Source organism: Limtongia smithiae (genome assembly GCF_038497785.1).
Source record: "Limtongia smithiae strain NRRL Y-17922 unplaced genomic scaffold V1518scaffold_16, whole genome shotgun sequence".
Lineage (NCBI taxonomy): Eukaryota > Fungi > Ascomycota > Lipomycetes > Lipomycetales > Lipomycetaceae > Limtongia > Limtongia smithiae.
The window spans coordinates 99,144-118,743 of NW_027117637.1; the positions used below are offsets into that span (position 1 = coordinate 99,144).

At 56.8% G+C, this 19,600-nt stretch overlaps 9 protein-coding genes across 9 annotated transcripts; 4 read left to right on the forward strand and 5 right to left on the reverse strand.

Moving 5' to 3' along the window:
* Positions 1-480: 480 nt before the first annotated feature.
* On the reverse strand, positions 481-1,701 carry V1518DRAFT_377999 (uncharacterized protein; the record flags this gene model as incomplete). Its single annotated transcript, XM_066901596.1, has 1 exon — positions 481-1,701. One exon carries the CDS (start codon positions 1,699-1,701, stop codon positions 481-483), a length of 1,221 nt encoding a protein of 406 aa, XP_066757184.1.
* Positions 1,702-2,278: 577 nt separating this feature from the next.
* V1518DRAFT_439320 (Acireductone dioxygenase ARD family) lies at positions 2,279-2,944 on the reverse strand (the record flags this gene model as incomplete). The annotated part of the gene is made up of 3 exons (XM_066906395.1): positions 2,279-2,359; positions 2,448-2,855; positions 2,915-2,944. The coding sequence occupies 3 exons, from the start codon at positions 2,942-2,944 to the stop codon at positions 2,279-2,281; spliced, it is 519 nt and encodes a 172-aa protein (XP_066757185.1).
* Positions 2,945-4,074: 1,130 nt separating this feature from the next.
* V1518DRAFT_364860 (Gti1/Pac2 family-domain-containing protein) lies at positions 4,075-5,310 on the reverse strand (the record flags this gene model as incomplete). The annotated part of the gene is made up of 3 exons (XM_066901227.1): positions 4,075-4,296; positions 4,543-4,853; positions 4,977-5,310. Coding segments are annotated over 3 exons (867 nt in total), but the record flags the coding sequence as incomplete, so codon positions are not given.
* Positions 5,311-5,667: 357 nt separating this feature from the next.
* V1518DRAFT_423067 (ADC synthase) lies at positions 5,668-8,001 on the forward strand. The gene has a single exon (XM_066905605.1). The coding sequence runs from the start codon at positions 5,698-5,700 to the stop codon at positions 7,948-7,950; it is 2,253 nt and encodes a 750-aa protein (XP_066757187.1). The 5' UTR covers positions 5,668-5,697; the 3' UTR covers positions 7,951-8,001.
* Positions 8,002-8,039: 38 nt separating this feature from the next.
* Positions 8,040-9,622, forward strand: V1518DRAFT_429740 (S-adenosyl-L-methionine-dependent methyltransferase; the record flags this gene model as incomplete). Its single annotated transcript, XM_066906145.1, has 4 exons — positions 8,040-8,448; positions 8,526-8,695; positions 8,758-9,219; positions 9,272-9,622. 4 exons carry the CDS (start codon positions 8,040-8,042, stop codon positions 9,620-9,622), a joined length of 1,392 nt encoding a protein of 463 aa, XP_066757188.1.
* A 1,229-nt stretch (positions 9,623-10,851) lies between these two features.
* V1518DRAFT_423076 (PAP2 superfamily-domain-containing protein) lies at positions 10,852-13,226 on the forward strand. The gene is made up of 5 exons (XM_066905606.1): positions 10,852-11,211; positions 11,318-11,439; positions 11,488-11,547; positions 11,596-12,518; positions 12,581-13,226. The coding sequence occupies exons 1-5, from the start codon at positions 10,966-10,968 to the stop codon at positions 12,742-12,744; spliced, it is 1,515 nt and encodes a 504-aa protein (XP_066757189.1). The 5' UTR covers positions 10,852-10,965; the 3' UTR covers positions 12,745-13,226.
* V1518DRAFT_423078 (uncharacterized protein) lies at positions 13,161-15,243 on the reverse strand. Its single transcript, XM_066905607.1, has one exon. It carries the CDS (start codon positions 14,987-14,989, stop codon positions 13,463-13,465), a length of 1,527 nt encoding a protein of 508 aa, XP_066757190.1. The 5' UTR covers positions 14,990-15,243; the 3' UTR covers positions 13,161-13,462.
* Positions 15,207-15,920, forward strand: V1518DRAFT_423079 (uncharacterized protein). Its single transcript, XM_066905608.1, has one exon. The coding sequence runs from the start codon at positions 15,383-15,385 to the stop codon at positions 15,884-15,886; it is 504 nt and encodes a 167-aa protein (XP_066757191.1). The 5' UTR covers positions 15,207-15,382; the 3' UTR covers positions 15,887-15,920.
* A 1,503-nt stretch (positions 15,921-17,423) lies between these two features.
* V1518DRAFT_423082 (arsenical-resistance protein Acr3) lies at positions 17,424-19,284 on the reverse strand. Its single transcript, XM_066905609.1, has 4 exons — positions 18,494-19,284; positions 18,302-18,444; positions 18,166-18,252; positions 17,424-18,109 (listed from the first exon to the last, which is right to left on the reverse strand). The coding sequence occupies exons 1-4, from the start codon at positions 18,810-18,812 to the stop codon at positions 17,456-17,458; spliced, it is 1,203 nt and encodes a 400-aa protein (XP_066757192.1). The 5' UTR covers positions 18,813-19,284; the 3' UTR covers positions 17,424-17,455.
* Between the last annotated feature and the right edge of the window lie 316 nt (positions 19,285-19,600).

Sequence of the window (19,600 nt, forward strand, 5' to 3'; positions counted from 1 at the left end):
GCGCCGCTCGGCGTGTCGCCTCGCGCGCGCAGTCCTCGTCCTCGTCTTTGACTCAGGCGCAGGGACCATCCCGCTCGACACGATGACGCCTCCGCTCCGCAGGGCGCCGCAGGCGCGGCGCGGGCCCGTGCACGCCCTAACCCTCGCCACACGCCGCGGGTGTCGAGGCGGCTCGACACAGCGACGCACGCGGGCGCGACATCGATTTGCCTTTCCCGCGCGCGCCCAATCGCGGCGCGCGCCGCAGCTGGCTCCGCCGCTGCGCAGCACATCGGCGCGCCGCACAGCTCTATTCTCGGCTCGGGAATACCGTCCGTACGGATCACGCCGCACGTGCGTGTGACTCCGCCAATGGCGGCGCGCGCAGGCGCGTGAGCGTGATCAGAAGCTTCTGCTTCTAGAACGGCGGACCACGCCGCCGGACGCATCACCATGCGCTGTCAGCACTGCTGCAGGGAGGTGGAGGCAGGCACGCGTGGATTAATCGTCTGCATCGCCGGTGTACAAAAACTTCCAGTCCTCAACCTCCTCAATCGTCTGCCGCAGCTTATCCCGCATCGTCTCCACCGCCTCGGAGCCCATGAGCAGCCGCAGAGGCGGGTTCTTGCAGTGCGCAAGCTCCCAGACAATTTCTCCGATCTTCGCGACGCCGGTCGCCCTGTGCGCGGATAGCCACAGTATCATGCGACGCGCGTGCTCGGCGGGTGTGCCGCGGTAGTCGTTGCTGAGCGGTTTTATCACGAAGTGGCGCCACGGCGGGGACCGCTTGTCTGATTCGGCTTGTTCGACGACGCCGGGATAGACCAGCGTAGCTTTACAGCCAAACTCCTCGATCTCGTAGGCGAGGGACTCCATCATGCCCTCGGCAGCCCACTTTGTCCCGCTGAACGGGCCTATCCCCGGAATCCCCAACATCCCGGCTATGCTCGAAAACACGATGTACCGCCCGCGATTCCTCAGCCGTAAATACGGCAGCGTGGTCTGCACGATGTGAAACAGCCCCACGACGTTCGTCTCAAACTGCGCGCGCACATCGTGCTCTTCCTGTTGCTCGCAGGGCGAAATCACGCCGATTCCGAAACATGTCATGACCACGTCGATGCGGTTCCACCGCTGCACGGTGCGCTCGACGACCTCCTTCACGCTCGCGCGGGAGCGCACGTCGCATGTCGTCGTGAACAGCCGATCCTTCCACTCTGGCGGTATCGACACTGTGGTCTTGATATTCCGCGAACACGCCATCACTAGATCCCCTCGCTCGAGCACGGAACGACAGATGTGTCGTCCGACCGTGCCGGTCGCGCCGAAGATCAACCACACGTACTGCTTCGCGGGGTTCGCCGCCGACGGCGCGTCGCACGCCTGCGGCCACAGCGCGCCCGCCACACTCCCGGGTTCAGGCGTATTCCCCGTCCGCGCCCGCTTTGGCGGCGTCGGCGGGACCGCGGATCCGTACGCGTGCAACAGCGGAAAATACTCCGCCGTCGGCGCCACCGACGAGTATCGTCCATTCGGATTCCCCGTCGGTGTGCTGTGCGCGCTCCCGCCTCCCGCCGCGAGGGCGTCGGCGCGCGTTGACGGGGTGAGTGTGATGATCTGTGGCGGCAGCGTGGATATGCCGGCGATGGGCGATGGTGCGCCTACGAGCGGAGACGAGGAGGCCCCGGGGGAGGCGCGCTGCGGGGAAGAGTCGATGTCCATCTCCGCGTCGTCGTCGTTAGCGGGGGAGGGTGGCGAGGGGGGACGGTCGTCTGCTTCGAGGGAGTCGAGCAGCCGGTTTATTAGGAGAGATGTCATGCCGCGTGTGTGTGTGTGTGATGCGGATGGCGGGCGCGAGGGGCGTCGGATGCAGTGCGGTATACTGGCAGCGTGTGGGGATCTGTCGCCTCTGCCCACGACCCTGCTATACGGCGAGAAGGTGGGCTGTGGGGTAGAGTGCGCGGGGTGGAGGGTGTAGACAATGCGTGGTGGGAGGGACGTGAGCTCATCAGCTAGTGTTCGGTGTCTCATATAGACTCCTCGCCGCCGGATTGTTCACCACCTCCGACTCCAACCCCACACCGCTAGCTGCGCACTTTGACACCACCACCCATTTACAATAATTACAAGTTACAACCATTCACGTGCCGTCTGTGCGCGTGCGAAATACAATCAAACTCCACTTTTCATCCTCCCCTCGTCGTGCTCCCTCTCGTCCTCTCGTCACTTCCTCGTCTCTCGTCTCGTCCGGCGGTCGCGGTCTTCGCCGCGTCGCCACGCCGTCGTCGTCGCAGAACGACTAAGCAGCGAGAACCGACTGCAAATACTCAATCCGGTACTTGTTATCGTCGTTTGGTCGAGGCAGCGGCGTCCACTTGGGCTGTCGACATCGTTAGCCAGCTGTCCCACTGTCCTCTTACGTCCACTCCACCCGGCTCCGCCACGCACAACAACAAGAAAGTGCTCACCTCGTCCTTAAACAGCCTTAACGCCTTCACGTAATTCTCCGAAGTAGTCGTGAAACGGTGGTAAATTCCGGCCGGCAAAACCACCAAGTCGCCCTTCGTCAGCAGCAGTCTTATCCACCGATCCTCCAAATCCCTGACATCAAAAAACCCCTCGCCCTCGACAATGTACCGGATCTCCTCGTCCTCGTGCAAGTGCTCCTTGTAAAACATCTTCACCTTCTCCTCGTACACCTCGGCCCCGAAGGCGGCCGGGGAGATGACGATTTCGTCGTGGTTTTTGTAGTCACGGGCGGTGGCAAGGGAGAACACTTCCGGGAGGGTGGGGAAGTGGTATGCGAGCACGCCGAGGGACGCCACGGCGGCGGCCGTGGCGGCGATGCCGGAGTCGTGGGAGAGACGTTGGTCCGTCTGTGCAGTACGCGGTGTTAACAGCGTCGACGGATGAAGGACAACAGCGGGAGACGCACCTCGAGGTTGTCGTGATAGTAGGCCTTCATTATGTGTACTATAGTGCGGTGCGCGATGGAGGACGGCGTGGAGTTGGCGCTGTGCTGGCGTGGATTTGGAGGAGATTGGCGGGGCTTGAAGAAAAAAGTCGCAGCTCCCAATCGCGGGCTTGCTTACGCCCACGCTTCGCGCTTCACCACTCCACACCCCACAGCACCCACCACCGCCACCGCTCACTGCTCGCATTCTCACGAACCCCGCGTCAGCGAAAGTCTGCGCATTTGACGCACCACCCGCGTAGAGCGCTCAGCGGGACACTGGCTGTGTGCGGTGTCGAGTGCAGTGTGCAGTGCGGTGGATGTGCTGTAGATGACGCCAGACCGCAGCGCAATGGCGCGAGCTCGCGTCTGCAAGACTCCACCGCCGCCGGTATCACGAGTGTGCCCTCACGACGCGCACCAGCGACCGTGCGAACAAGGCGCACACGCCTGCACCGTCGTCCGCTGCAGACCGGTGGCTGGGACTACGAGCAGCGCAGACGGCCGGACAGCGTCGCATAGGCAACTCGTAAACACATCGTTCCTTCACCGCCTCGCGCTTCGCGCTCCGCTTTATACTTCCCTGCCACCGCGGCCACGGCACGGCAGAGTGCAATACCAAGAAACCCTGCTACGCGCGTACCACCCGCAGTGAAACCTTGCCGCATCGCCGCAATTTTCCACAACCTTGTGTCCGTGTGGACAACCTTCGTTGCGCTGGCAAACGCAACCTTCCGCAGGATAGTGTTCAGCACTAGCCCTGCGCACTGAGGTTCGCTTCCGCGCCAAAGTTAAGCTTATTATTCCTCAACCATCAGCAATGCGATTGTCTTAAATTTATTTCGCGACAAACTTCGCCATGCGATGGGCGTGCCCGGCAGGTGCCGGCCATTTCTCCCCCGTGGATGCAGCCGCGACTGCGGGCGGGGTCCATACTAGTCCATACATTAAACTACCTGATAGAAATACACGCGGCGGTTACAGAATGCGCCTACAAATACAATAATATACACGCCGGACTACTGGTGGAACTGTTGCTGCTGCGCGGGCGCCGGGCCGGGTTGTTGTTGCTGTTGTTGCGGTTGTTGTTGCGGTTGCTGTTGTTGGGGGGGCTGCGGGACAGTGGACAGAGGGGTGCCGACGGGAAGCGGCATTTGCTGGGGTGGCGGCTGTGGTTGCTGCTGTGCTTGTTGCGACGGCGCTGGAGGTTGAACCTGTTGCTGCGGTTGAGATTGCTGCTGCTGCTGCTGCTGCTGCTGTTGCGGAGGCTGCTGCTGGGGCGGCGGCTGGGGAAGCGACTGCGGCGGGGGCTGATACTGCGGTGCCCAGCCGTACGGCCCAGGACCTTGAGGCGGTCCATACATCTGCGCGTACTCTCCGCCGTAGTACTTCTGATCCCCCGGCGGCCCTTGCGCCACGCCGTAGGCATACGGCTGTGCGTAAACCACCCCCGGGTAGCGGTAGGCGGGGTGCACGTAGTGCTGCTGCCGTCCGTAGTACGGGTCCGCCGGGATGACCTGGCCGTGCTCGTCTTGCTGCACTGCCGCAGGTTCCGCGCCGCGGGGATAGTATTGGTCGTACATCGGGATGGCGGCCGCGCCAGGGACGACCGCGCGCTCAAGCGAGTTGGAGCCGTCCGGAGGAATGCGGAAGTTCTGGCGCTGCGTGAGCTCGGGCGAGATCGGCAGGTCACGCAGCAGCGGGTTGGTGGACGGGGTGGAGAAGTTGCCTTGAACGACGTCCTCCGGCTTGTAGTAGGAGACGAGGTGGTGCGGGGACCCGTTGATGAGCACCGACATTGTCTTCTTCATGAGACCGCCGTCCTTGAAGCCGTACGAGTCGACGAGAGAGCCCACGAGCGCGCGTTCGGCGTCAGGGTCGTACAGGCCGGCAGCAATGTGTCCGGACCCAGAGCCACCGGCTTGCACGACCGAGGCGGCGGTGATCGCGATCTTAGGCTGGCGCGGCGAGTCGGGCTGCTGCGTCTCGGGGTGGTCTGGCTCCAGCGCGAAGTTGGCGTTGGCAGCCGTGCTCGCGCCCTCACCAGGGGTGGTGGTGTACGGCTCCGCGCGTTTCTTGCGCCGGTTGCGCTTGGCTGCGCGCTTCTTCTCGCCCGGCGCGAAGGGCTTCTCGAGCTGGCGGTACACCAGGAAGTTGCCGAGGATGCGCGAGGGACTCCACGCGATGCCGTCCGTCCAGCGCTTGATGCCGGACGTGCCCTCGTTGAAGATGAAGATGTTGCCGGAACGGATCAGTTCCGACCGCTCGCGGTCGTGCAGCCGCCGCGACACGTAGTGGAGCAGTCCCTGCATGCATGCCTGGAAGAGGATGAGCGCATCGTGGGTGGTGGAGACGTAGCCAGAGTAGGTCGCAGCGAGGCCCTGCGACGGGCCAGGCGGCGTGGCTCTGGGCTGCTGCTGCGGCAGCTCGTTCTTTTGGTTTGCGGCCATTGGCGACGGCGAGAAAGTGGGAAAGCAGAGTTTACATATAGTTTGGGCCCCAGGGCTAGGGCTGCCCACACCCGCTACGTGGAACTACCTGCGCCGCTCGGTACCCGCCGCACAAACTGTGTGGCAGGTACCGCCCACGCGGCCGCCGCGGGCGTACCACAGCGTACCGCGGCGGAGACGCTAACCCCTGCCCTCGCGGCTGCGCAGACGCGTGTTGTGCTGTGTTGCCGCAGCAACACGCCGCCGCTTTTGGGATAGGCTGCCATCGGCACCGCCGCAACGCGTCGCCCAAAGCAGCGAACCAGACGCGTCGCGATGCACCGTTTCCGCGTGCTTCTCGTGGACTCGTACGACTCGTTCACGTTCAACCTCGTTGCGCTACTCCGCGGCGTGGACGCGATCGTGGATGTCGTCTCCAGCGAGCATCTCGCGCACGCCTCGGAAGAAGTTCTTGCAGCACTGCTCGCGACGTTCGATGCGATTCTCATCGGCCCGGGGCCTGGCTCGCCGTGCCTCGCCCATGATGTCCACGGCATCCCGCGCTTGTTCACCGCAGCCGAGCGCCTCGAGCACCCACCAGTGATCGTCGGCGTCTGTCTCGGCTTCCAGTGGCTGCTCCATCGCCACGGCCACGCCGTATCCACGCTGCCCAGGCCGCGGCATGGATTAGTCTCGGTGCTCGATCTGACCGCCGAGGGACGCAATGATCTGTATCGTGGGATTGAAGGTGATATCGAATGTGTGCGGTACCACTCTCTGTATGTGGAGTATGACTCCGCCGATGAAGAGTTTTCGCCCCTCGCGTGGACGCGCGACGTGGATGAGTTGGGACGCAAGGTGCTCATGGCGGCAAGGCATCGCACGAAGCCATACTGGGCTGTGCAGTACCACCCGGAATCCATATGCTCGCACTACGGACGAGAGACTTTTGCAAATATTTTCTCCCTCGCCACGGAGCACATCAACGAGCGAAGGCGACTAATTCCCGCATTGTCGTCGGCGAGTGAAGACCTACTCCGTACATACCTCGACACATACGAGCACACCCGTCGCCTGCACCCCCGCAGTATAGCCGTCCCCCGTCCGACACGCACGCTCCTGCAGCTTCCGCTCACGCTCACCGCCGACGTGACAACACTATGTGACGCGCTGCTCTCAGGGTCGTTTACGCTCCTCCATTCTGCCGCTCCGCCGGGGGAGTGGTCCTACATCGGCATCCGCTCCGCGCATTCGCGGCGGTTCACATATACCCTATATGACACCTTCGTGCGGTGCTACATTGGAGACAAACTGTCCACCATACCCGTGTCCGGCATCCACGAGGCGTGGGAGGTTATCAAGTCGCAAGCTGCTGTTGACATCACCACGGTCAGCCCTGGGGATACACCACCCGCGGTACTCCTCAGCGACGGCCCGACATTCCATGGGGGCTTGATCGGATACCTCACATATGAAGCGGGGGTTGCGTGCGGACTTGCTGATGTCGATCTTACGCGTGAGGAACCGAGCGGGGTGCCGGATTTGAATTTCGAGTTTTACGAGCGCAGCGTCGCCGTCCATGCGGGAAGTGGGCGTGTATTGGTGCATACTATCGAGCGTGACGAAACTGCAGCGCGCGCGTGGTTCAAGGACATGGAGATGGTGTTCACGACCGCGAAGGACAAGGGGCGTGCTCACAGCAAGGTGTTTACAAATGTCACACTCCCCGATGCAGACGCATATCTTCGCAACATCGCCACTGCGCAGGAATATCTCGCACAGGGCGACTCGTACGAACTGTGCTTAACCGCACAAACCGTCATCACTGAATCCCCAGCTTCCCCGCACACCGACTGGATGTTCTACAAACACATGACCTCCCTCAACCCGGCGCCATACGCGTGCTTTTACACCACACCGGAAGTGACGCTGCTCGGCATGTCTCCCGAGCGGTTTTTACGCTGGGATGACGACGCCCGCACGTGCGAGCTCAGACCGATTAAGGGGACTGTGAAGAATGCGCCGGATGTGACGCGCGCGATGGCAGAGGCGCGGTTACGTACGCCGAAAGAACGCGCGGAGAATTTGATGATTGTGGATCTAATAAGACATGATCTCGCGCAGTTGTGTGCGTCTGTGGAGGTAAGTTCGCTTATGGGGATCGAGGAGTACAAGACCGTGTACCAGCTCGTCTCCGTGATCATGGGAAGGGGGATGTATCCCGGGATCACTGGGGCGGATGTACTCCGTGCGACGCTGCCGCCGGGATCGATGACTGGTGCACCGAAACGTCGGTCCGTGGAACTTCTACAATCCCTCGAATCCCACTCCCCCCGTGGCGTGTATTCGGGGGTATGTGGGTACATCGACGTGCTCGGACACGGCGACTTCAGCGTCATCATCCGCTCCGCATACGCCGTTCCCATCCTCACGGATAGCGACAGGGGGAGCGGAGGCGGGAGGGAGTGGAGGATCGGTGCTGGCGGCGCGATTACGGCGCTAAGTGTGGGCAGCGAGGAGGTTGATGAGATGGTGGTCAAGCTTGAGTCTGCGTTGCGCGGGTTTCTGAGAGATGTGGCGACCCCCTGAGCGTAGAGTTTGCATGTGCTTCCGAAAATCGAAAATTTCGAGTGCCCGGCTTGCACCTTGCACTAGCTCTAATATCACACAACACAGTAATGCCGCCGAAGGAACTCGCAGACATTGCTGCCGCGGCGAGTACACTCGCCGTGAAATTAGCAAAGACTCCGAAACCTCGCACGCCGAGGGTGCCAGGGTCGGCCATTGCCAAACCTCCCGCAACCACCACTACTTCCACCACTTCCACTACAGTCACCAAACCTGCCGCTATCACCGCCACCGCAGTCGCCGCCGCCGCTGGAAGTGCAGGCATTTCGCCAAAACCACGACGAAAACGCACACCCTCAGCCGAGGTCGCGGCCGCCAAGGCCGCAAAAGCCGCTGCCGCTGCCGCGGCCGCCAAAGCTGCAAAGAAGCCTTTAGCCGCCGGGGAGTTACCCGCGTCGTGGCGGTCGGTGCTGGGGAAGGCGTATGATCGGCAATCTGTTGTTAATTTCGAAAAGTCAGGTTCGTGCTCCGCCCCAAGCAGTCGGGTGAAGTGGTGAAGCGGCGTTGGAGGACGTGACATGGGCTAACGAGTGCAGAGGAGATTGTCCAGAGCTTAGAGCTCGACACGGTGTATAAACCCGGGGAATTCGAGATTGTGGATATATACCCCGGCACGGGCGTGTGGTCGCGCGCGCTCAATCTTGCAACGCGGCCGAAGACGCATATCATGCTCGAGCGTGGGGACGGGTATTTCAGCTGGATCAAGGTACTTTCCCTCCTGCGATACGAGAGGGTGTGTATGCTGGGGTACGAAAGCTGACAGTATAGAACTATAACGCAGATCTCGCGTGCACGCCGATCCAAGTTGACGGGTATAAGTGGCAAGTCTACACCTCACTCCTCAAGTACAAAGGCATCACACCGACAAAACTCCCATTCGACAGAATCAACCCGTCCCTACTCATCACAGGCCAGCTCACATCCCCGCAAGGCGCGCAACTTCTCACACAATTCATAAACTGCGTGGCGAATCGCAACTGGTTGCAGCGGTTTGGATTGGTGAGAATGTTATTTTGGGTACGTGAGGATGAGGTCGGGAGGGTGATCGCGGATCCGCGGGACCGGAAAAATATGAATCGCGCGAGTATGGTTGCGAGTATGTTTACGGATATAACGCCTCGGGCGTGTGCATATGGCATGGAGGCTGGGGAGAGGGTGACAATTCCGGATATGTATAAGTTGCGCGTCGCGGAGCCTTTGGAGATTCCTCATACGGATGTGTACACTAAGGTACGTCTCCCACTCTTGAGTGTGTGTGTTATGTGGTGGTGCTGACGAATAGGCCGGTCTCGTACTTCTCGACATACAACCCACTCCCCAACAACCCTGGGAATCCAAAATCTCCTCTCTCACCGTGGACTACGTGCTCCGCAACCTCTTCGTCCTCCCGAAAGCAACCCTGCGCGAGGGGCTGAACAATCTCGGCGCGGGCGCGCAGGAGTTTTTTGAAGCGGACGTAGGCGAGTTGTATGATACACCCGTGCTGGAGCTCCGGGAACAGGATTTTGTGCGTGTCTTTGAGACGTTTGAGAAGTGGCCGTTCAAACCGGAGTTTTTGCTCGAGATGAACACGGACAATATGTTGGGGTTGGTGACGGCAGCGGGAGGAGGTGGGGAGGCGGAGTTTGCCTAGTGTAAATAGAAGTGGTACGCATTCTCAGCGTTAGACGGGATGCATGCTGACAGGCGCTAGCTGAATACCAACACGGCCTTCGTGTACAGCACTACGAGTTTACGTGACACTCTCAGTCTTATAGTAGACTATAGCTAGTGTTGCCTGACATGCATTGATTGAACTTGTACGCACTAATGTGCAGGGTTCGTTGGCTTGTGGAATATTGTAGACGTGCGTGCTTCCCATGATTAGAAGCTCCATGACATGTCATGCTCACTATGCAGGTTCGCAGAATCTCTACTTTCGTATATCAATCAAGTGTGCAGGCCACACGCGCACGCTTAGCGTTTTCCAGCAAGTGGCTTTGCTATTCGCGTCCTTGGCGCAGCACAAGGCTCGCATCCCGAGTCGTCTATCTCACAAGATCGCTACTCGCAGCTCGCGGGCACAACGGGACATTGTCAATTCCACGACACTGGAATTTGAAGACTTCGCCACCGAGCAACATCGCTGATATGCAAGCTTTGGCTTAATGAGACACTGTGCCGTTGGCAGGACTCACACGCGTAAAAACGTTCATAGCAGCCCAGTGCAACGCGCTCGGTGAGGAGGGCTCGCGCTTGCTTGTGCGAATGTGCTGTATTGTACTTACTCGCTGCGCTTGCAACACCAGTGATCATGCCAGAGACAAGCGTAGCGATGAATACGGCCCGCACAACTGGAGGCAATGGGGATGTAAAGTGAGCAACGAGGTGAAATACCCTGGAGTGATGCGACTGTGGGTTGGTGCACGTTTATGTAAGCGATGCTGCGTATGTCGCGTGTTTGTAGCTGTGCAACAAAATAATTCATTGGTATTTCTGCTTTTGAACAGGCCGAACCCCATGCACCTTGCACACGTCGGACACAACAAACAGGCTTGAAATCAGCACCTCTTCCTAAAGTATTTGCAGAAGAATCAGGTAAGCCAACAGGGACGAGCACAGGAGGGTGTACATCCTCACCAGAAAAAAAGATCGTCATTATGACGTGAAATAGCCATAGAATCACAGTCGCATGGAAGACTAGGAATGCTCAGCGTTCAGAAGAGAAATCGAGCGCCGGTAAGGGGCACCACAGCAAGAATCCGAACATCGGAGCAGTAAACATGGTCACCAAGTCAAGCCATGACTTGGCCAATAAATACGCCTCAAAAATCAGAATTCGAAATGCCCATGTTTGGCTCGTAAAGCCTGTCCTGGCGTTGGTGACTGGCGTGGTGGGGAGGTACAGCGGCGCCGATAAGAAACACGCCGTCGACATCATCGCCGTTTCAACCTCCCCGCCATCTCCGAACAACCCACCCCACACAACCCAACACAATGGCCCGTGTTACCACCACCGATTCTACAACACTTGCAGCTCCGCCGCTCGTTCATAACGACGAAAAATCGCTGCTCGCTGCGCTCGCAGATTCGGTCGATGGGTTCTCGCGGATCAACTTCAAAGACGCCGGCAACCGCAGTCGCGATCACTATAAGTCCAATATGGCGCCGCGGCGGTTTCAGATGCGGCAGATGCTGTTACCGCTGGTGAGGTGGGAGACGCCAAGACTGGCGTGGATTCAGGTGTGTGCTTTTGCTTTTCGAAAGCCTGGGAAGGGGGGGGAGAGAGGAGAGGGCGGGAAAGGAGGAAAATGGAGGACGAGGAGGCGGTGCTAATGTGTGAATATAGAGGTACAGAACGAAATTCTGGGATAACTATTTTGCGTTCTCGGCGAATCTTGGGACACATGCGTTTTTTGTTATCATGTTGCCGATGCCGTTCTGGTTCGGGTATACTGAGATTGCGCGCCAGTATGTTATCACGGTGTGTGCAGGTTGTGGTCTGAACTAACCGGATAGCCTTGTATACGTGCTAGCGTATGGCGTGTTGTTCAGCGGCATGATGAAGGATTTCTTCTGGTAAGCGATATTGCCACCTCGAGATCAAGGATGTATCTAACAGGGCAGCCTCCCGCGCCCGCTCTCACCCCCCCTTCATCGCATAACAATGTCCGGCTCGGCGGCCCTCGAATACGGCTTTCCAAGCACACACTCGACCAACGCCGTCTCGGCCGCCTTAGTGCTTCTCTACACCGCACGCGAGCAAAAAGACGAAATGTCGCCGCTCATGTTTGTGCTTGTGCAGATTCTGGCATGGCTGTACATGACAAGCATTGTTCTGGGCCGCATTTATTGCGGCATGCATGGTTTTCTCGATGTCGTGGTCGGCACGTTGTTGGGGGTCGCGTTGTTTGCCGTGCGCTGGTGTTTCGCAGATGTGATTGATGCGTTCGTGACGGCCCCAGGCGCGATGCCGGTGTTGGTACTCACGCCGCTGATTCTGATACTTGTACGCGTGCACCCCGAGCCAGTAGATCAATGTCCCTGCTTCGAGGACGGCGTCGCCTTTGCCGGGGTGGTTCTTGGTGTGGACTACGGCCTCTGGATCGGGCAATACTCATCATTCGTCTCATCTACGCCGTATCCCGCCACAATCCCATTCACCTTCGCCAAATCCGGCGTCGTCGGTATTGTGGCACGAATGGTCATTGGCATAACCACGATATTCATGTGGCGCGCTATAATGAAAAAGACTCTACACGCCGCTCTTCCTCCGCTTTTCCGGCTCGTCGAACAAATCGGGATTTCAATGCCGCGCGTTTTCTTTCTCAAGGCGTCGGAGTATCATAAGGTGCCGGCGTCGTTGCCAGATTCGACTCTAGTCAATGCGACAGAGATTCCGTCTCTGATTGGAAGGATCGGACGAATGAGGTCGGACTCGGTGGGCCCGCAGAGTACGGCTGATATGTATGAGACGATGGCGTACCGAGAGGAGAGACAACGAAGGAAGTCTATTGAGTCGCAAGACTCGCCGTCCGCGAAACATGAACGTATGTCTCCCTTATTTTCTCTCTTTGAGTGTATTTTGTCAGTGACAGGCTAACCGGAACAGAAGAATTAGCAGAGCTGGAAGAGGAGTATAAATTATTCCTTGCGATCCCGAAGCCGCGCGTGCAGTACGATGTCGAGGTTGTGACGAAGTTGGTGGTGTATACCGGTATCGGCCTGCTCGGCAGCAATTTGCTTTCGGTCGCGTTCTATTATGCCGGAATCTAGTCCCCTACACAACTGCCATTTCCGACATTACCTTTACATCCGACGACATTATCATAATCACTGCTGTTTCATTATGGTCGTCATTCTGTCGCCATTCCATCACCTCCCATATCATCTCGTACCTCTGTCAAATATCTCGATAAGTCTCTACGACACCTCACCTCATTGCACACCACTTCATATCCCATCTTTTGACCCTATAATCATCACTGCCACCACCACCATCACCACCACGCCATCCATTATTCCCTCTTTTCTCGTCATTTTAGACGTGCGTACCATTTGAGTTTTTGGGAAAAACACTCTACGCGCACATATGATACACTATTTGTGTTTTAACACCAGCGCGGTGTTTTCTAACTGCGAGCGCGGCGCGCTTGCAGCTTTTTGTTTCTTGTGGCTTGATGTCGTAATGAAGCCATTTGTATACTAGAAATGTTAGCGTATAACTGAGAATTCAAAATGTGAAAGCAAAAGTTTCAGATTCGCGAGTGGGCATGACAAGGTGCAAACAGCGTGAGATTCGCGCTAGTTAGTGTTTGCGTAGAACTACGCGACATAAAATATTGTGTTTAACATCACCTGTGGTGCGCAGAGGTGCTCCATATTTGTCCATGTGGCTTCGTACCGAGCCAAATTATATACTAAAACATTAAATTCGATTATTCCAAAACTAAACTCCAAATCCGCATGCTGTGATGTGTCTACCCAAGTCTCATCAGCCGGTGTCTTTTTTAAGCTTGTTGACAAGTTTATCAAGCAACCCCCTATCCCCCGCGATGCGCACGATATCAGAAATCGCTTTCACGTTGTTATTCCACTGTGCGAATTTTGCCATCCAGAATAATGGCATCAAATCGATTCTGAGGTATCCGAGGTCGTCGAGGAAGAGCAGGACTTTCCATACGTCCGCGGCGAGGTTCTTGTTGTTTGTGACGAACGAGTAGCGCAGTTCCATGGTCAAAGTTTCCAGTGTAGGGTGGAATTTTCGACGGATGAATTCTTGTCGGAATCGGTTGTATATGTGTGGCTGCTTGAGCTTGATACTTGCGTTCATGAGCGCGGAGATGAAGTGCGTGTTCAAGAAGATGGCTGATAATGCCGTGTTTGGGATACCATCATTCTGTGACTGGCGAATCACGATAGCGAGGACAAGTTCAAGAACCTTCGCATTGCCGCTATCAACCGCGGCTTTCATAAGACTCACAAGCACATCCGGTGATGCTTCAAAGCCCGCGTCCATCAGCGCATAAAACGTGAGCACCGCCGCCAGACCGACGTTTTGAACGACGATAAGTTTCCGGATTATGATATTGAACGAGTCCACGTTTGGCACGTGTGTCGCACGGGCGAGGCGGTGAGACAAACGGCGTAGAAATTGCGTGCGACTGATTTTACGCGTGCGAGAGAGGGCGGTGCGCATGTAGCTGTTGAATTTCGAGGATTTAAAGTCTCGGAAACCGGGATAGTAACGTCGTTTCATCGCTGCAGCAGCGACGGGGAGTACTTCCACAGTACTCGCAAGGGGATATCGAAGCACAAATGACAACATCTCAAGTCCATTCACGCGGACTTTGAAAATATCTATCCGGGAAAGATCAACCCCGAACCGGTTCTCGAGAATGCAGTATAACCGCCATTGACGCTTCGTCAACTCGCTCTGCGCGAATAACCGCCGTGCGCGCTGTTTAAACAACGTCACCGCTTCCGCGCGCGTTATGTTGCCTCCAGAAGTGGAGAGGGTGCGGGCGACGAAGGAGGAAAAGTCGGGGCGTACATGGTGTTTGTAGAATATGCGGCGGCGTTGTGCAATGGTGGTACAGAGGGTAGAGGAGGTAGACGAAGAAGCGGATGACTGCACGGAGGTGAGCAAGCGAGTGAGATGGCTCAGTAAATCGAGACGTAGGGCTAGAACGTGGACTGTCTCCGACATCGCGCTCGCGATGGATTCGGCTGCATGAGAGACGATTTTGGAGACAGCCCGTGCTGGCACTAGCATCGATGTCGGCGTTGGCGTCGCAGGTAATAATGGCGGTACTGGTGGAGGCGGTGATGATGGAGGCGGAGATACTGCCGATGGCCGTGGTATCTGTATCCGACACGCCTTCGCAATGGACGCTGAGGAGGCCGTCTCGGCAGCCTCGGTGGCTAATGCGACAGCTGATGAGCCGCGCATACGCGGATATAACGACCTCCGCGTGACAGCTAAAAAGGTAATCAAGCCCCCGCCGGACGGACGCGGCATTGTAGTCGACTCGACACAACACTCGCTCTCGAACGAGTGTACCTGTCGAGTAAGACGATACGAGAGGGGGGGAGTTGGTGAAGCTGTTGTGATAGTGCTATAAACGCATCGAGGAGTATGCGGTGGAAGAAGAGCGTCGTAGTCGGCCACGCTAAGGGGCGGTTGTGTTCACCAGGATGGAGCTGGAGAACTGGTGACGGCACGGTAGCTGCGATTTCGAGATTTTGACAATGCTGCGGCTCGGAGCGTAAGACATGACTTACGCTCCGGAAGAGCCAGCTCACTGTAAGTAACACAGCATTTAATAAACCGGGTCTCATAATCAGCTCCCAGTTACTCTCTACTAGCATCACCACTCCGCGCTCCCCCAATCTCCTCCTCTTCATACATACAATGGGCCTCGCACTTGCAATATCCGCTGAGCTCACCGGCGTCACCGATCTACATCCCGTGGACTCCGCAGACACACCATACACCTACTCCTTCACTGTACAATGCACCTCCTGTCGCGAAATCCACCCGAACGCTGTCGAAGTCACAGCCTGGGAATCCCATGAGCTCTCCGGCAGTCGCGGCGAAGCCAATTTTGTATGGCGGTGTCGTGCTTGCCGGCGGGAATCTTCCGCATCGTTTAAAATGGTGGCGAAGCAACCCACCCCGCCGACGATGTACACCGCAGAGGATAGCGGCAAGTGGAAGAATGTCGTTGAGTTTGACGTTCGTGGACTCGAGTTTACCGATTTCCAGGTCACGGGCGAGTGGACATGCAAAAGTACGGAGAACACGACAGTATTTTCCGAGGTCGATTTGGAACCAGGGGAGTGGTTTGATTACGACGAGAAGGCGGGGCAGGAGGTCATGATCACCGACGTCAAATGGCAGATTCGCAATTGTTAATATTGTACATTATACATTATAGACTAGTTCCGATCATTTGCGCAAGTACGCGTGGAGTGAATCGACGCGCGCCCGTTTGGATAGACCGACGCGGTACACCGGGCCTTTGAGAAGCTTCGCTATGCCGTTGTCGGTCTCGCGCTTGGGCGCAGGCGCGGGTTTGCTGGGCATTGTGGGAGCGGTGACGACGTTGGTGGAGTCGATCAGCGGGGTGAGTGCAGACTTGCTCGGCGTTGACTCAACGCCGGTGCTCGCTGATGGCGTTGGAACGCTTGTAGAACTCTGCGCGGGGAGAGACAGTATCGGCGTCGGCTCTGCCGCGATAATTGCAAACTCCATGGTTGCCGACGACATCGTCTTCGCCGTCACGACCGCCGCCGTATTACTCGTCACATTCTCCTTCTTTGTCGCTGCCAGCGCCCGTTGCCGCTTAGCCTTCGGATCTGTAGATTTAGCTTGTTGCTTGCGCTTCTTCTTTTGCGCGATGTCTGTAGGTAGTTCTGTAGGAGCAGTTATTGTCGGAGTGGGCGGCCCTGGCGTGGGCAGTGTGGCTGTCTCGATCGCAGGGTGTTGTGTCGTGATTTGAGTAGGTGGACATTGTGTGGCGATCAAGATGGTTGCTTCGGCTGAGGAGTCGATTGCGAAGGGTGGGTATATAATCGGATCCTCATCGGCGTGACGTTGACTACTCTCGCGTGATTGCACTGCATTTCCACTGTTATCGCTGGCGCATAGAAACCCTCCTGTCACGCCAGCAGTCACGTACTCTGCATGCTGCCAGCGGGAAATGTCATCCTCGCTGTGTGTCGGCGCGAACAAAGGCGGCATCATGATGTCGTCGCTATCGTCGCTAAATAAATCAACCAACTCCTTCATCTCGGCGTCTTCTCCTGCGTTTCTGTAGGTGGCGGCAGCTGGCGTAACGAGACTAATATCGCACTTCTGGAGCTATCGAAATATGAAATATCCAAACGATTGTGTGTGGTATTTCTGGCTGTAAACCAATGGCGACGTGGAAAGAGTAGCTTGGAGATTCTGGAGGAGGTGGTGAGGTGACTAAGATTGGCGATGACCAGAAACGGAAGATATGGTTCTAGAGCGCGAGGATTTCGTGCTGGAGATCGCGTTTCGCTTCGTCGATGCCTCGGAGTGATACTTCTGCTTACAATCAGCACTATTACCTCAGATCAAACATATCGATGCTGGCGCGTACCGCTGCCGCTGTACAAGACAGGCTCGCTGCTATCTTCAAAAACTGCGATCAACAAAATCTGTTTCGCACCTTTCTCGCTTGCGGGGCACAGACTGTCGAGAATAATACTTTCGACGCGATTATACACGGTATTTGAACGTGACGAGTTACGAGCGGACAGTATGAGGTGGGGCCTGCATCGTGGACTGCATGGTGATGGTGCGCGATGGTGGCGCGGAGGTTGGGAAGAAACTTGTTTATGCCCCTGACACGCGCACGCGAACAACAACGCGCGTGTGCACGTGATACGACAAAGCACGAAACGCAGCACTCCGAAGAGGGCACTTCTTTCAGGAATTGCTTGATTACACGCATACTCAGCTCCAGCTGTACCGCCGTCCGGCCCAGCGCACTACATACACCAAGCCCAACAAAACTGGTACCTCAATCAATGGCCCCACTGTCGCCGCCAACGCTTGATTACTCTCTGGCCCAAACGTAGCCACCGCGACTGCTATCGCGAGCTCAAAGTTATTACTCGCGGCAGTGAAACTTTGCGTCGTGGCAAGCTCGTACGAAAAGCCCATGCGATGAGTGATGTAGAGTGTAGTGAAAAATGCGATGATGAAATATACGATCAGCGGCGCGGCCACTCGCACAACACTTACGATCTGGTGCACGACTGCGTGGCCTTGTGATGCAAAAAGGACGAGGATGGTATACAAAAGCCCGATGAGCGACCATGGCGACGCTAGGGGGATGAATACCTCTGCGAACCATTTTGGCGAGATTAACATTCGCAGTGCGAAGCGCGTGAGGATGGCGGCGCCCAGTGGGATTCCTAGAAACACGCCGACGCTGGTGGCAACGGTGGAGTACGACACGCCTGCGGTGTCACCGCCACGACTTATCACTCGGATGAAGAATATAGCAAGAGGCGCGAAGAGGATCATTTGAAGAATTGAGTTGATCGCCACCAGGATTGCACAGTATTCGTTGTCACCGCCGGCCAGGCCAGTCCAGATGAGTACCTGATGAGTGTTAGAACAACAGACGAAAGAAACCAGGCGCAAATTAGAGGACCTACCATCGCAATGCAGCGGCCTAGACCTACTAAAATTAGCCCGACGCGTAGTTCGCTTTGGTCGGGTAGAAATGCCCATGCAAGGCCGAGCTGACAACGTTAGAAACAATGAAGCATACTCATCGACCGGAAAACTCACCATGAGAAACGGGGCGACGATCCAGTTCACGATTACGCTAAACGCGATCTGTCGCCACACGTCGCGGTGCGCAAATAGCTCATGCAAAGACTCATACCGCACTTTGCACAGGATTGGGTACATCATGACCAGCAATCCAATTGCTGCTCACGTATCAGCACAGAATCTACTTCAATCAGGCGAGACACGCACCGATCGGGACTGACACCCCGACAAATTTTCCCTTTTGTAGTGCGGTATCGACATTCGGCACGAAGTTCCCGATGATGATACCGATGATCATTGCGAGAAGGATCCATACTGCTAGTAAGCGGTCGAGAATGCCCAGAGATTTGAAGGCGGAGACGTGACGCGCGTCGGCAGCATGGGGGACTGTCGGTAGTGGCGAGAGAGTGGCGGTCTGCTTTTCGAGATCATTGATGTTGCTGTCGACGACGGTAGTGGTAGGAGTCGTGTCGTCAGCAGGAGCAGTGGGGACAGGTATAGACAGCATCTGGGTCTCTGTCGCCATCGCGATAGTTGCAGCTCGTTCAACGGGGACCCACTCTCCTTATATCTTGTCCCCCAATACCGGCACCCCGCTGCACTCCCTCAGAGCATAACAGACACAGCTCGCGCCATTCCAGCAGTCGTACACACTCAGCTATCCTTGAACCATGCGCTTTGGGCCACTCGATCTTCGCGATGCCAGCGCGCCGCACGCCGTGTGGTAGGTTGGTTGTCACTGGTCTGATTTTCGGCCAATCGCGTCGCGGAGGAATGTCAAGCGCGAGTGTGGGTTTAATATGCCTGAAGTATCCGTGATCTCGCGCAAACGCTTTGAGCGCAAGTCGTCGAGGTAGCGAATGTGGAAGCGCGTGATGTGGGTATGGACCTATCGGTGAGTTCGAGGATGTCTGAGTAGCAAGCGCTGATGTCACCGTTGAGTTGAAATACTCCTGGGGAATTAGTGCGATTGGAGGCGGCGAGATTTCACGTCCAACGGCTTGCAGCGAGGATGCTTGGTCGGTCCTATCTAGTGAGTTTCGTTGCACCGAATATCAGACTACGTTTAATGCAGAACAAGTTGTTGTTCAGACGGACGTCATCCTACTGCGATGTGTGAACGATGAACTCGGATTGCGGTTTATTTAAGTAGTTCGTCATTCACGAAGTTCCATACTATTGAGCAGACGCGGCAGACTCTCATACAACGCAAGCCTTTTTTATTCTATAACAGGCTGAGGCTGCAGGACTCGCGGATTTTCTTTTGCCCTGGCGTATTTGCGCTCAGCCATACCCCGCCAAGGATCTTTTGAC

Coding starts and splice junctions, on each gene's coding strand:
- V1518DRAFT_423078 (XM_066905607.1), bottom strand. CDS start 14,989: ATGCCGCGTCCGTCCGGCGGGGGCTTGATTACCTTTTTAGCTGTCACG.
- V1518DRAFT_423067 (XM_066905605.1), top strand. CDS start 5,698: ATGCACCGTTTCCGCGTGCTTCTCGTGGACTCGTACGACTCGTTCACG.
- V1518DRAFT_423076 (XM_066905606.1), top strand. CDS start 10,966: ATGGCCCGTGTTACCACCACCGATTCTACAACACTTGCAGCTCCGCCG. Junction 11,212..11,317: donor CAAGACTGGCGTGGATTCAG/GTGTGTGCTTTT, acceptor GTGTGAATATAG/AGGTACAGAACGAAATTCTG. Junction 11,440..11,487: donor TATACTGAGATTGCGCGCCA/GTATGTTATCAC, acceptor CTAACCGGATAG/CCTTGTATACGTGCTAGCGT.
- V1518DRAFT_423079 (XM_066905608.1), top strand. CDS start 15,383: ATGGGCCTCGCACTTGCAATATCCGCTGAGCTCACCGGCGTCACCGAT.
- V1518DRAFT_423082 (XM_066905609.1), bottom strand. CDS start 18,812: ATGGCGACAGAGACCCAGATGCTGTCTATACCTGTCCCCACTGCTCCT. Junction 18,445..18,493: donor CGGGGTGTCAGTCCCGATCG/GTGCGTGTCTCG, acceptor ATACGTGAGCAG/CAATTGGATTGCTGGTCATG. Junction 18,110..18,165: donor TAGGCCGCTGCATTGCGATG/GTAGGTCCTCTA, acceptor AACACTCATCAG/GTACTCATCTGGACTGGCCT.